At 47.0% G+C, this 13,731-nt stretch overlaps 1 protein-coding gene across 2 annotated transcripts in view; it reads right to left on the bottom strand.

Annotated features, from left to right (window-relative positions):
* CCDC50 (coiled-coil domain containing 50) overlaps positions 1-13,731 on the bottom strand; it is a 44,729-nt gene that overhangs the window by 19,522 nt on the left and 11,476 nt on the right. For both annotated transcript variants that reach the window (XM_083739595.1, XM_083739596.1), the window contains exons 2-5: positions 4,038-4,100; positions 3,627-3,756; positions 3,135-3,225; positions 1,239-1,356 (exon numbers count right to left, since the gene is read on the bottom strand). In XM_083739595.1, coding sequence (XP_083595721.1) covers positions 1,239-1,356; positions 3,135-3,225; positions 3,627-3,756; positions 4,038-4,100 — 402 coding nt within the window. The remainder of the gene's footprint in view (positions 1-1,238; positions 1,357-3,134; positions 3,226-3,626; positions 3,757-4,037; positions 4,101-13,731) is intronic.

Genomic DNA, 13,731 nt, shown 5'->3' with positions numbered 1-13,731 from the left:
CATTAACTCTGCCACCTCAACTCTCCCCTGTCTCGTAAGGCGGGCAGCAAATCGCAAGAGCGGGCGTCGGCAAAATTCACAATACAGGAAAAACCGCGAAGCTTGACAATGCCTGTGCATAGCACCATCCTTCAGTCGTTGTGACACATCAATATATCGCGATGTTTAGATGGTGATCTATTGTGATGTTGAAAACCAGATATCGCCAAGTCTACGCCCAACTCTGCAATTCTAGGATTCTCTCTTGCGGTAATGGCCACCATCCTTGATAGCTTTAAAAGAGGATGAGAGAAACTCACAGAGGAGGAGAGATGACATTTGTGTTGGCATGGCGTGGTTGTATCTGAGTAGCCACAGTGAGAACAGGATGCTAGACTAGAGGAGCTCCCTCTGGCCTGATCCAGCGGTTTCCTCTTAGGTTTCTGAGCAGCAGGTTTGTGCAGATGTGCGAAAGAGGGCGAGGCAGAGGCACCGCAACCAGAAAGCAAATCAGCAATTTGGTGCCCACGGAAAACCTCAGGATCACACCGTGTTTGATCGCAAAAGCATTTCAGAGAAGAGAAGCCTCTGCAATTTCTTGTCTGAAGCAATCATCTTTCCACATTTGGCGGTGATCAGAAAGGCAGTCCTGCAAGCGTCCCCGATTCAGGATCCGTCCGGCTCTCATTGCATCCGTCCTCCTCCAACAAGAATTCATTTCTCGTCATGCCAGAAACCTCCAGCGCTTTCCCAGAATAAGAGCGGGAGAACACACCTTGCCAGGATGAGGCACAGGGCAACATCAGTGGAGAGGTCTGCGTTGTGGGGGGGGGGTTGGGCTAGAGGAGCCCTGGGGGTCCACAATATGAGGGGCTCCCCCTTACGGTTTCAACCCCCGCAGCGGCGGGGTCGGGAGCTGCGTGAGACCCCACATCCCACCTGAAGCACACCCCTCAGCCCCCAAGATGACCACCTGCGCTTCTCAAAGCAAAGCTCAGCTCAGAAAGAGGAGGGGAACATCCTGCAGCCCCGGCAGTAGCAGCAACAGGTCCACAGGCACACCAGAGGTTTTGGAAACTCAGCAGAGTTCAAAGAGTCGTTCAGACCTGGCGGAGGCAACTCTGGCGTCTACTGCGACCCACAAGCAGACACCAAACCTCCCAGGCAGGAAGGCCAGAAGGCGAAGATGCAATGTAGAGCCTTCTGGGTCTGCGGTCAGGACCCCAAAACCACCTGGTTCTAGAGGACGTCCTGCTTACCTCTGCTTTCCGGGTAGTATCCCTCATCGTAAGTGCTCTTCTGCAAGGGCTCTGGGTGGGGCTTCTTCCGACGCTTCTCCTCCTGGAGCTCCTTCTGCTGAAGGATCCGAGCAATGTCCTAAAGGAAAGAAGGAGGTCAAACCCTGGCAATTTCACAAATAACGTTCTTGCCAGTTCTTTGGTGACTGGGGGCGGCCGCCAAGACCACATAACACCGGTCCTGAAAGACCTGCATTGGCTCCCAGGACGTTTCTGAGCTCAATTCAAAGTGTTGGTGCTGACCTTTAAAGCCCTAAACGGCCTCAGCCCAGTAGACCTGAAGGAGCATCTCCACCCCCATCATTCTGTCCGGACACTGAGGTCCAGCTCCGAGGGCCTTCTGGCGGTTCCCTCACTGTGAGAAGTAAAGCTACAGGGAACCAGGCAGAGGGCCTTCTCGGTGGTGGTGCCCGCCCTGTGGAACGCCCTCCCATCAGAAATGGAAATAAGCAACTATCCTACTTTTAAAAGACATCTGAAGGCAGCCCTGTTCAGGGAAGTTTTTAATGGTTGATCTTTTATCGTGTTTTTAATATTCTGTTGGGAGCGCCCCAGATGGGTGGTGCATAAATATTTATTATTATTATTATTATTATTATTATTATTATTATTATTATGCCTTTTTGGAGAGGAACATGCGTGTCTTTGGCTTTTAAGGGACGGATGGATTGTATTTCTAACGCCGCTTTTCATTCAAACAAACCCCAAAGCGGATTATACACTACAGATAACAGTAACACAGCAGAACATGGTGAGTGCAGCGTAAAATCATATTATATATATTTTTTTTTAAATCACCAGCAAAACAACTGCAATCTTTAAACCACTATTAACAAACTGACAACTAAAACAATAAGCTAAACACCACAACTGCAGCGTGGGACTTATCATATGATTAACGAATCAATAAGGCCTTTATAAGTGATAAAACAGGGACACGGGTGGCACTGTGGGTTAAACCACTGAGCCTAGGGCTTGCTGGTCGGAAGCTCGGCGGTTCGAATCCCTGCGACGGGGTGAGCTCCCATTGCTCGGTCCCAGCTCCTGCCAACCTAGCAGTTCGAAAGCACATCAAAGTGCAAGTAGATAAATAGGTACCGCTCCGGTGGGAAGGTAAACGGTGTTTCCGTGCACTGCTCTGGTTTCGCCAGAAGCGGCTTAGTCATGCTGGCCACATGACCCGGAAAAACTGTCTGCGGAAGCGGACAAACACCAGCTCCCTCGGCCAGTAAAGCGAGATGAGCGCCGCAACCCTAGAGTCATCCGCGACTGGACTTAACTGTCAGGGGTCCCTTTACTTTACCTTTAAGTGATAAAACAATACTGACAAAACAGCAAGTAAAAATAAGCTAGATGCTATTAGGTCCCTACACACGTTACCATTGGCATGCTTCGAATTTCTATTGTTTGCATTTGCATTATTGCATCTGTTGATTCTTGGGGGATTTTTTAGCTGGAAAGAAACGTGAACGCAACGTAACAAGAGACAAGGAGTTGTTGATCGGGCTTCCCAGGGGTACCTGAAACCTTGAGAGGGAGCGTTGCGCTTGAAGACCCTTTCCATCCCCTCTGCAATGCAATGAAATTTGCTTTCGATTTGCTGGTTCCTGTTGTTGCCTCCGCAGCAGCAAACACAGCTTAACGGACCCCTAACTCTCCCTGCACCTAGAAATATTCGTTATGGGGGGCAAGTTCCTGGCAGCCTTGTTTTCGACATGCACGGCTGCAAGTCAAAAATCAACGTCTGTGTTCTGGCGATAGTTCTCTCCCCCCCCCCCCCCCGCTTTCCTTTAAAGACGTGCGATTTGGCCTGAGAACAGTCACTTTCTTCCCTGCCCACAACACCAAAGCGCTGACCTCATCGTCCTCTTCTTGGCGACGTCGCTGTTCTGCCTCAATGACCAGCTTGACTTGAATTTCCTGAGCTATCTCACAGTCCTGCCTCTCCCTGGGAAGAGACAAAGGGGAGGGGGTGGCAGAGGGGAAAAGGTGAGGGGTGGGAGTCCGTGGGAAAAGAGAGAGAATGGGGGGGGGGGTGGAAGGAAGGGAGAAAATGCAGCCCAGGACCCCAGCTTCACATTGAGAGATGAGCAACCAAGACGGGAAACACTCTCAAAACAGAAACGGAAAAAAACAACTCATGCAACTTTTTCTTCCGGTGCAACTTTTGAACCCTTAGCACAGTGTTTCTCAACCAGGGGCCATATGGACTCCTGGGCCCCCCGGAATATTCTAAAAGGGGCACAGGTGAAATAATATAATTTATATAAAAATGATACAATTCTGCCCAGCTAAACCAGGGAGGGGGCAGCCCAGAGGCAAAACGGCCCCCGCATCCTGCACACTCACAGGTCTTTGTGCCGCTCCTGGATCCGGGCCCGTGCCTTGCGGTCCTCCTCTTCCTGCAGCTGCTTGGCCATCTGCAAGTCATACTGCACCAGCCGGTTGCGCTGCACATTGGTTGCCAAATGATGCTCAACTGCAAGAGGGCACAAGAACGGGCACGTTTAATTCGGCAGCGGCTCTGAGAGGACCAAAACACCCTCTTGGCTGCAGCTGAAGGGGAACCCCGCTCTCTTGCTGGCCCCTTCCACAGGGTGGAGGAAATCATCGTGGTTTCCACCCCTTTTGGTTTTGCATCCTATAAAAAACATTATTCAGAAAAGCCGTCTGCGTGGGACCAAAACACAATGATGTTCAGGACGGTAACGGTTAAATGCGCATCGCAGAACCCAGTTTCACCCGCCAGGCGAGACGTACTTTCCTGTTCTTGCAGGCTGTGGGCCAGAGTGTGATCCTCGAGGACGGCAAAATCTCGGCACACTGAAAGAAAAGAGAGAATGGAGAAAGTGAGGGAGGAGAGAAACTTATCATCCCAGAACTCAGAACTTCTTCCCAAAACACAAGGAAGTCGATGGTACATGACTCCTGTTAAACTTTAAAAATCTACAGAACAAACTCTTATAAGTGCTGGAAATGTAAAGAGTTAGAAGGTTCCGGAGCCCCGTTCACATCCTGAAGTGAATGCAACTCGTGTCTGCGCAAGTCGCGATTCACCGCTTCCGCGCATGCGCGTGACATAATTTTGAGCGTCTGCGCATGCGCTTGAGGCAACACCCGAAAGTTACGCACTCCGTTACTTCCGGGTCACCGCAGAGCGCAACCTGAAAATGCCTTTCCCGAAGCTACTTCAACCCGAGGTATGACTGTAATCAAAAACTATTGGGAAATGATCTATAATGAACTGAAGAAGAACTTTAAGATAACTTTTGTGACAAAGCCAGAAACTTTCTTGCTAGGTATTGTAGGGCAGGAATTGCCAAAAGAGCAGAAGTCGTCATTTATGTATGCCACAAAAGCAGCTAGGATATTACTGGCCCAAAAATAGAAGGACGGTAAGATACCAACGAAGGAAGAATGGCAAGTTAAACTTTTGGAATGCGCAGAAATGGCGAAACTTACAGGAAGACTTAGAGACAATGACAATAGAGACTTAAAAAGACTGGGAAGCATCTGGGAAGCATCTGTATCTACAGAAACAGTGTAAAGAATTGGACTTACTAGTAGGGTATGAGTAAACGCTTACAATTAAGAAAGTAAGTGCACGGTTAAGAAACAACAATATGGAAATTAATTAAGTGCAAGATGTAATTTGAAAGGAAATTTGGTATAAAAATGATAAGAATATAAGAGCGTTTAGCAAAAAAAAATCATAGAAAGTAACATAAAATTAAGCAGAAGTAGCATATATTTAAAGAACCAGAAGGGGAAGTTGAGGGAAGTCACGGGGTGGGGGAAAATTCCCTTTCTTATTTTTCTTCTTTTATGTGTCAAATGTGTTGAATATTAAATTGTAAAACCTAATAAAAATTATAATAATAAAAAACAAAGACACAAGGAAGAAGGAACTGCAGAAAGAGGGAACAGGCCGAGTTCCCTTGCAATGCACAAATCTCCACTTCCCACAAACACTGCAAGGAAGTCGCAAAGTGGAACATGCAGAGCAATTTCGAGGAACCAGGGGCAAAAGTTGATTTCTTTTAGTGACTTAAATCTAAGCAAAAGGAGCACTGATTTGCCCTTGGCACACATTTGGAGCAAGGGTCATCTCTTTAAAACGGAACAACCACCCAAAAGTGCCACAGTTTAAGAAGGGTGCCAGCAAGCTGGAAGGTGTGCAGAGGAGGCCTGATGAGGAACGGTCGAAGGAGCTGGGTACATTTAGCCTGGAAAAGAGGAGGCTGAGAGGAGATGAGAGAACAATCTTCAAATATCTCAAGGGCTGTCACATGGAGGAGGGAGCAAGCTTGTCTTCTCCTGCTCCGGAGGGCAGGACCTGAACCAATGGGTTCAAGTTGGTTGATTGGGATTGCAGGGGGTTGGACTAGATGACCCAGAGGTCCCTCCCAAATTTACGATTCTATGAATCCATAAGTTATAAGAAAGGAGATTCTATGCTGGAGGTGTAAGGATGGCATAGGGTCATAAACGCACATGTGGTGGGAATGCACAGCCATGAAAGAATTTTGGAATAACATCTACAATGAATTAAAAAAAACTATTTAAGTTTTCATTGAAGAAAAAACCCGAAACCTTTCTCCTGGGAATAATGTCACTAGAAATCAAAAAAGAATATAGACCACTTTTTATGTATACAACAGTAGCAGCCAGGATCTTAATCGCAAAAAACTGGAAAAGTGACAAAACACCTACGATAAATGAGTGGCAGGTCCAATTGATAGAATATCTACAGATGGCTACGATGACAGGGAGAATTAGAAGGTATCCAAAACAGAAAGTACAGAAAGAAAGGAAAATCTTTTAAAAATATTTGGAAAAGTATTACAATAACAAACATCTCCTGGCAGAAATAGAATGATCCTTGTAAAACAAGAAACATCATGTTTTTCTGGACATATGATGAAAACAAAGAAAGAAATACAATAATTTGGAACTGTGTGTGAAAAAACTGTAGAAATAATAATACAATGAGTCTAATCGGAAGTCAAATATGTTTATTTTGCTTTGGTGTTTTTTTCTTTCTTTTTTTCCCTCCCCTCCCCTCCCCCTCTTGGTTTCATTGTTTAATACTTGTTCACACACGTCCTTATAACCTTATAATCTTAATACAGTGGTACCTCTGGTTGTGAACAGGATCCAATCCGGAGCCCCGTTTGCAACATGAGCAGAACACAATCTGCGCGGGTTGCGATTCGCTGCTTCTGCGCATGCGCGTGACATCATTTTGAGCGTCTGCGCATGGGCAAGCGGCGAAACCTGAAAGTAACCCGTTCTGTTACTTCCGGGTCGCGGCGGGACGTATCCTGAAAGAACGTATCCTGAACCGAACGTAACAAACGTTGTTCTGTATGGGACAATGACAATAAAAATTATCGTACAGTGGTGCCTCGCAAAACGAAATTAATCCGTTCCGCGAGTCTCTTCGACTTGCGGTTTTTTCGTCTTGCGAAGCACGGCTATTAATGGCTTAGCGGCTATTAGCGGCTTAGCGGCTTAGCAGCTTGAAGAAAAAGGGAAAAAACTCGCAAGACGTTTCGTCTTGCGAAGCAAGCCCATAGGGAAATTCGTCTTGCGGAATGACTCAAAAGACGGTAAACCCTTTCGTCTAGCGAGTTTTTCGTCTTGCGAGGCATTCGTCTTGCGGGGCACCACTGTATTGTATCGTATCCCACCACCCTCCTTGACTGCTGCTATCAAGAGCTGGCATGAACTTTGCAAAAAGTGCAGATCTCTGAGAAGCCCCCTTGCCCCCTTGCAAGAGGCAGGAAGGAGAGAGAGCGCTTCGGCTTTTTGTTTCTCCCCCTGCCTTTCGCCTTCTCTCATGCCCTTCCAGGCCTTTTGTTCTCCTCTTCCCCGTACACACCCCTTCCTTGGCTGCTGACGCTCCCTGGGGAGAAGCGACGCAGAAGGATGTGCAAGGAGGCACCAGGGACTGTTTGTTGCTTTGGGGGAAGGGGGTGGAGAGACCCCTCCAGGCCAGCATCCTGTTCCCACAACCAGACGCCCGTGGGAAACCAGCAATCAGGATTCGAGCACAAGACCAACACAATCCTGTCCTGCAGTTCCCAGGAACTGGGATTCAGAATCATCGCTGCCTCCAGCTTTTGGAGGGCAGGGCAAAGTCATCCTTCCCGGTAGCCATCGGTAGCCCTCTCCTTCCCCACAAATTTGTCTCATCCTCTTTTCTCCCCCCCCCCCTTTTGCATTTTTTCATTGGAAATTTTATTTACAACATAACATAAACTCCCCACCCCCCCAATACAGAAATCTACCCTCATTAAACATGAACATAACATACAATAAGCATAACATACAATGTTGTTACAACAACAAAAAAATTCCTTCCAGTAGCACCTTAAAGACCAACTAAGTCAGTTCTTGGTATGAGCTTTCGTGTGCATGCACACTTCTTCAGATACACTGAAACAGAAGTTTCCAGACCCTTCTATATAGTGAGAAGGTGGGGAGGGGTATTACTCAGAAGGCTGGTGGGAATGGGTGGTTGGCAGATAGCTGTGATGAGCCTGTTGACGACTCTTAACGACTGCAATAGGTTTATTCTTTGACGGACATAAATCGGACATCAGGAATCACAAGACAGAGAAACCAGTAGGAGAACACTTCAATCTCCCAGGACATTCTATACAAGATCTCAAAGTAGCTGTTTTACTACAAAGGAATTTCAGAAATAGACTGGAAAGAGAAGCTGCTGAATTACAACTTATCACCAAACTTAAAACCATGGAGAAACCTGGCCTGAACAAAGACCTTGGATTCTTATCTCATTATACATGACAAAGCCATTTTTCACCTTTTCACCCCTTGCTTCCTCCTGTAAGACCTATTGCAGTCGTTAAGAGTCGTCAACAGGCTCATCACAGCTATCTGCCAATCACCCATTCCCACCACCCTTCTGAGTAATACCCCTCCCCACCTTCTCACTATATAGAAGGGTCTGGTGACTTCTGTTTCAGTGTATCTGAAGAAGTGTGCATGCACACAAAAGCTCATACCAAGAACTGACTTAGTTGGTCTTTAAGGTGCTACTGGAAGGAATTTTTTTTTTTTTTTTTGACTATGGCAGACCAACACGGCTACCTATCTGTAACTGATACAATGTTGTTGTTGTTGTTTAGTCATTTAGTCGTGTCCGACTCTTTGTGACCCCCTGGACCAGAGCACGCCAGGCACTCCTGTCTTCCACTGCCTCCCGCAGTTTGGTCAAACTCATGTTTGTAGCTTCAAAGACACTATTCAACCATCTCGTCCTCTATTTGCTTGTTTGTATTGTATGTTATGCCTGCAAAGACAACAGGCATAACATACAATACAAACAAGCAAATAAAAGACTTCCTTTATCCAGTATCTGGCCTCCTTATTTACTTCTTATAAGTTGCTTCCTTTATGAATAATTAAGATTTTTCTAATTATGACTTAAATATCCACAAAGTCTCCTGCAGACATTAATCGAAACAAGTCCAGCTATGAATTTTAGGGCTCTGTTTTGTGAAGTATTCTCTGCATTTTCCCCATGCTTTTCGAAACTCTTGTCTAGTGTGCTCTCTAATTGCCTGTTAATCTAGCCAGTTCAATATACTCGAACAGTTTGTCTTGCCATTCCTTTCTTGTTGGCACAGTTTATTTTTTCCAGTTTTTAGCAGTTAGGATCCTTCCCGCTCCTGTGGCATAGAGGAATATCTTCTGATCTTCTCTTGCTATACCTGTGTTCGTTACCCCTACTAGGAAAACTTCTGTATTTTTCAGAAAGTGATACTTAAAGATTCTTTTAAGCTCGTCATATACTATGTTCTAGAAGCTTCTGATTTCTTTGCAGATCTGTCTCCTCCTCTTTTCAAGCCATCCAAGTTGGTGGCCATCCCTGCCTCCTGTGGGAGGGAGTTCCATAGGTCAACTGCGCTGGGTTAAGAAGTCCTTTTTGGAAAATATGTCCCAACATTCAGCTTCATTAGATGCCTACAAGTTATGGTGTCAGGAGAACACGAGGAAATCTTTTTTCAATAATAATAATAATAATAATAATAATAATAATAATAATAATTTATTATTTGTACCCCGCCCACTCTGGGCGGCTTCTACAAATACCAAAAATACACTAATATGTCATACATTAAAAACTTCCCTGAACAGGGCTGCCTTAAGATGTCTTCTGAATGTCAGGTAGTTGTTTATCTCTTTGACATCTGGTGGGAGGGCGTTCCACAGGGCAGGCGCCACCACCGAGAAGGCCCTCTGCCTGGTTCCCTGTAACCTCACTTCTCGTAATGAGGGAACCGCCAGAAGGCCCTCGGCACTGGACCTCAGCGTCCAGGTAGAACGTCTCGCTCCTTCAGGTATATTAGACCTTTGAGGCCATTTAGGGCTTTAGAGGTCAGCACCAACACTTTGAATTGTGCTCGGAAACGTACTGGGAGCCAATGTAGGTCTTTCAAGACCGGTGTTATGTGGTCTCGGCGGCCGCTCCCAGTCACCAGTCTAGCTGCCGCATTCTGGATTAGTTGTAGTTTCCGGGTCCGTTCAAAGGTAGCCCCACGCAGAGTGCATTGCAGTAGTCCAAGCGGGAGATAACCAGAGCATGCACCACTCTGGCAAGACAGTCTGCGGGCAGGGAGGGTCTCATCCTGCGTACCAGATGGAGCTGGTGGACAGCTGCCCTGGACGCAGAATTGACCTGCGCCTCCATGGACAGCGGTGAGTCCAAAATGACTCCCAGGCTGCGCTCCTGGTCCTTCAGGGGCACAGTTACCCCATTCAGGACCAGGGAGTCCTCCACACCTGCCCGCCTCCTGTCCCCCCAAAACAGTACCGTACTTCTGTCTTGTCAGGATTCAACCTCAATCCAATAGCCGCCATCCATCCTCCAACTGCCTCCAGGCACTCACACAGGACCTTCACTGGTTCTGATTTGAGAGGTAGAGCTGGGTATCATCTGAATATTGATGGACACCCAGCCGAAACCCCCTGATGATCTCTGCCAGCAGCTTCATATAGATGTTAAAAAGCATGGGGGAGAGGATGGAGCCCTGAGGCACTTCTATCTACTTCTATCATGTTGCCTTTCAGTTGTCGGGGTTTTAAGTTTTAACGGCGATACGGAAACCATCCTTCTATACTGCAGATTCAGCAAAACTTGCTCTTTACTCCTTTGTCCATTTTTTAAGCCACCTTTGCAACTTGAAAACTAGGGTATCAGATATGCAATGATTTCATTTCCAGATGCACCCTTGGAAGCCGTCTAGAAAGTCAGGTCGGCCAAATGTGTTTCCCAAAAGCCACACAGTGCTTCTCAGCCGCTTCCCAGAGCCAGCATATTTGGGAACTGGACTTTGCTGGCTTAAAAGTCTGTGGAGGGGAGAGGGCTGCAGGTGGCTCCTTGTCCCCTTTGGTGTGACTGAAGAAGAACAGTTGGAAGGGACCCCGAGGGTCATCCAGCCCAACCCCCTGAAACACAGGCTTGAATGTGAGAAAACCTCCCAGCCACTGACAAAAACGTAAAGCAAAATATTTAAATAATCATGACAAAAAGAGGGGCAATCCAAAGATCATTAAAATCAACAGTAGCTAAAAAAGGGGTGAAAGGCAGGGAACCTCGCCAAATCCGGATGGACTTGCCTAAACAAAAAATGATATTGGCAAGCCCAGAAAAGGCGAAACCTTGTGGGAGATGAAATGCAGAGACTACAGGGACCTGGGGCACTTTCTGGGAACAAGAGTCATGGATTTGTGGCTTCACTGGGTGAAGGGAATTTGCGGCTCTCGGCTCGACTCCGGTCTGGATATTTACCAAAAGGGAAAAAATGTTCCCGCAGGAAATGCCTGTTAATTTTAAGCTCCAGTTCTTCAAAACAGAGGAGCGTTTAGAAACAGGCACCGACATTCCAGCAACGGACCACAGGACGTCGTGGAGGAGCCCCTGAAACGTCTTTATCCCAAATCACGCACTCCAGCTTGGTGCGTTCCAGGTGTTCCTGGCCATCCCAGCTGTGCTCCAAAACAGGTTGCGGAAAGCTGCCATAGCCTAAGGCCATAAGGAGAGCCTGCTGGATCAGGCCCATGGCCCTTGCAGTCCAGCATCCTGTTCTCCCAAAGAGATGACTCAGTGGGAAATCCTCAGGCAGGATTTGAACCCAAGACCCCTCTCCCCTCCTACAGTTCCCAGCTGTGGAAGAAGAGCAGAGCCACCCTGGCTGGCAGCCACTGAGTGTCTATGGGCTACCTGTAAAATGAGGCTGCATTTTAAATTGCATTTTAACCTGTATTTTAATCCCCCCCCCTTATGTTTTTACTGTAATTTTACTGGTGTTAGCCACCCTGAGCCTGGCTCTGGCAGGGGAGGGAGGGGTATAAATAAAAAAATATATATATTTTTATTATCTTCCACGAAACCCAACTAGCTGTGGCCAGGGATAGAAACTCAAGTATACAAGCCAGGGGCCAAATGGCTCCTTAAACCTAGGTTGCAGTTTCAAAAACGGAACATCTAGTTGCCATTTTGGGGCAAGACGTGTTTTTCAAAGGATGGGCTGACTGCGATCGATTCTCAGGTAAACATCTGGCCAGTTCAGATGACAACCTTGAGCAGGGTTAAGAGCTTTGAGAACTTAAAAGAAGAACTATTGAGAAACTGAGTCACTTGATCCAGGGACAGTCTGCCTAGAAATTGGCCTTTTCTGGCCTCTTTTTCTTGTGCCTGTTGAAAAATCAATAGCATTTTTTTAAAGGAGTGGTTGGGAACATCCTTGACTTGTTTGGGGGCCCCTTTTTGGGCTTCGAAAGAGAGCCATCCATTAAATCCTCAGCTGGCTGAGAACAATTGGGAGCATCAAAAGCAAAGAGAATGGAATGGGAAAAAAATAATTTCAAGGTGGGCTCTGTTTGCGGAAAAGTCCCAGGTTCAGTACTGCTCTGCCAAAGAATGGCAGAGTTGGGAGGGGTTCCCCAGGGGCCATCTAGTCCAACCCTCTGCCATGCAGGAAGCTGAGCTCCCATGTGCCGCAATATTTGTACAAGAAACCACGCCATATAGATACAGTGCCGGATTTACATATAAGCTAAACAAGCTGTAGCTCACGGCCCCACTCTCTTGGGGCCCCCCAAAAAAATTTAAAGGAAAAAAACACACCTGGATGTACATTTCCAAAATATAAGATAAAAAACTAATAAAATAAAACCTACATCCAGAAACAGTGTTTTGTCTTGTGTAGGCTCCTAGGATGTAAGTCATGGGCCCCGCCTGCTCCCTCAAATATCACTGGTTTGCTCCTTTCTATATATAGAGTGCCTACATTCTGCATGGACATATACTTCTTAGTTGTATTTCAGTTCAACAGTTACTTTGATAAAATACATATTTTGTTATGTGCAAATGGCTTTAGATACCTTTAGGTACTTATTAGTTCCATAAGTGACCATATAGCATATAAAGGTACTGGGGTTGCGGCGCTCATCTCGCTTTATTGGCCGAGGGAGCCGGCGTACAGCTTCTGGTCATGTGGCCAGCATGACTAAGCCGCTTCTGGCGAACCAGAGCAGCGCACGAAAACGCCGTTTACCTTCCCGCTGGAGTGGTACCTATTTATCTACTTGCACTTTGACGTGCTTTCGAACTGCTAGGTTGGCAGGAGCAGGGACCGAGCAACGGGAGCTCACCCCGTTGAGCGGATTCGAACCGCTGACCTTCTGATCGGCAAGTCTTAGGCTCTGTGGTTTAACCCACAGCGCCACCCGCCCCCTTACATATATATAGCATACAGTGGTACCTCGGGTTACATACTCTTCAGGTTACATACCCTTCAGATTACAGACTCTGCTAACCCAGAAATAGCACTTCAGGATAAGAACTTTGCTTCAGGATAAGAACAGAAATTGTGCTCCAGCGGCACGGCGGCATCAGGAGACCCCATTAGGTAAAGTGATGCTTAAGGTTAAGAACAGTTTCAGGTTAAGAATGGACCTCCGGAACGAATTAAGTACTTAACACGAGGTACCACTGTATATGCAACACAAAAAATGGGGACAATTTGTTGTTGACAAAGGACAGCTGGACATAGAAAGGGCCCCATTACCACCAGGAGCTGAGGGGCTCATCAAACCTCAATCCAGCCCTGTATAGATACTTTCAGCGCACAAGAGGTTTGCCAAAGCCTCAAATACCAGCCGTCCAGATAATGGAGATTAAAGGTCTTCCAAGGTTTTGCAATCCTTTGCGGGTGGGGAAGCGCGAAGCAAAGAGGGAACGGGAATGCAAGCTTGCAAACGGTTGGGGGGTGGGCCACTGGCTTTCCCTGCCCGCCCCCCCCCACCGGCATTCCCACCCCCACCCCATGCCATCTTCCAGAGCCTGGACAAAGGAGGTCTTCGTCCTCTGGCACACGTCACAGACCTCCCAGCCAAAGGACGGCAAAGAAGAACGAGC

This window comes from Podarcis gaigeae, assembly GCF_964106915.1.
Source record: "Podarcis gaigeae genome assembly, chromosome: 5".
Lineage (NCBI taxonomy): Eukaryota > Metazoa > Chordata > Lepidosauria > Squamata > Lacertidae > Podarcis > Podarcis gaigeae.
Note: the sequence above shows the minus strand (reverse complement) of the source record. Positions and strands in the feature narration are given on the sequence as shown.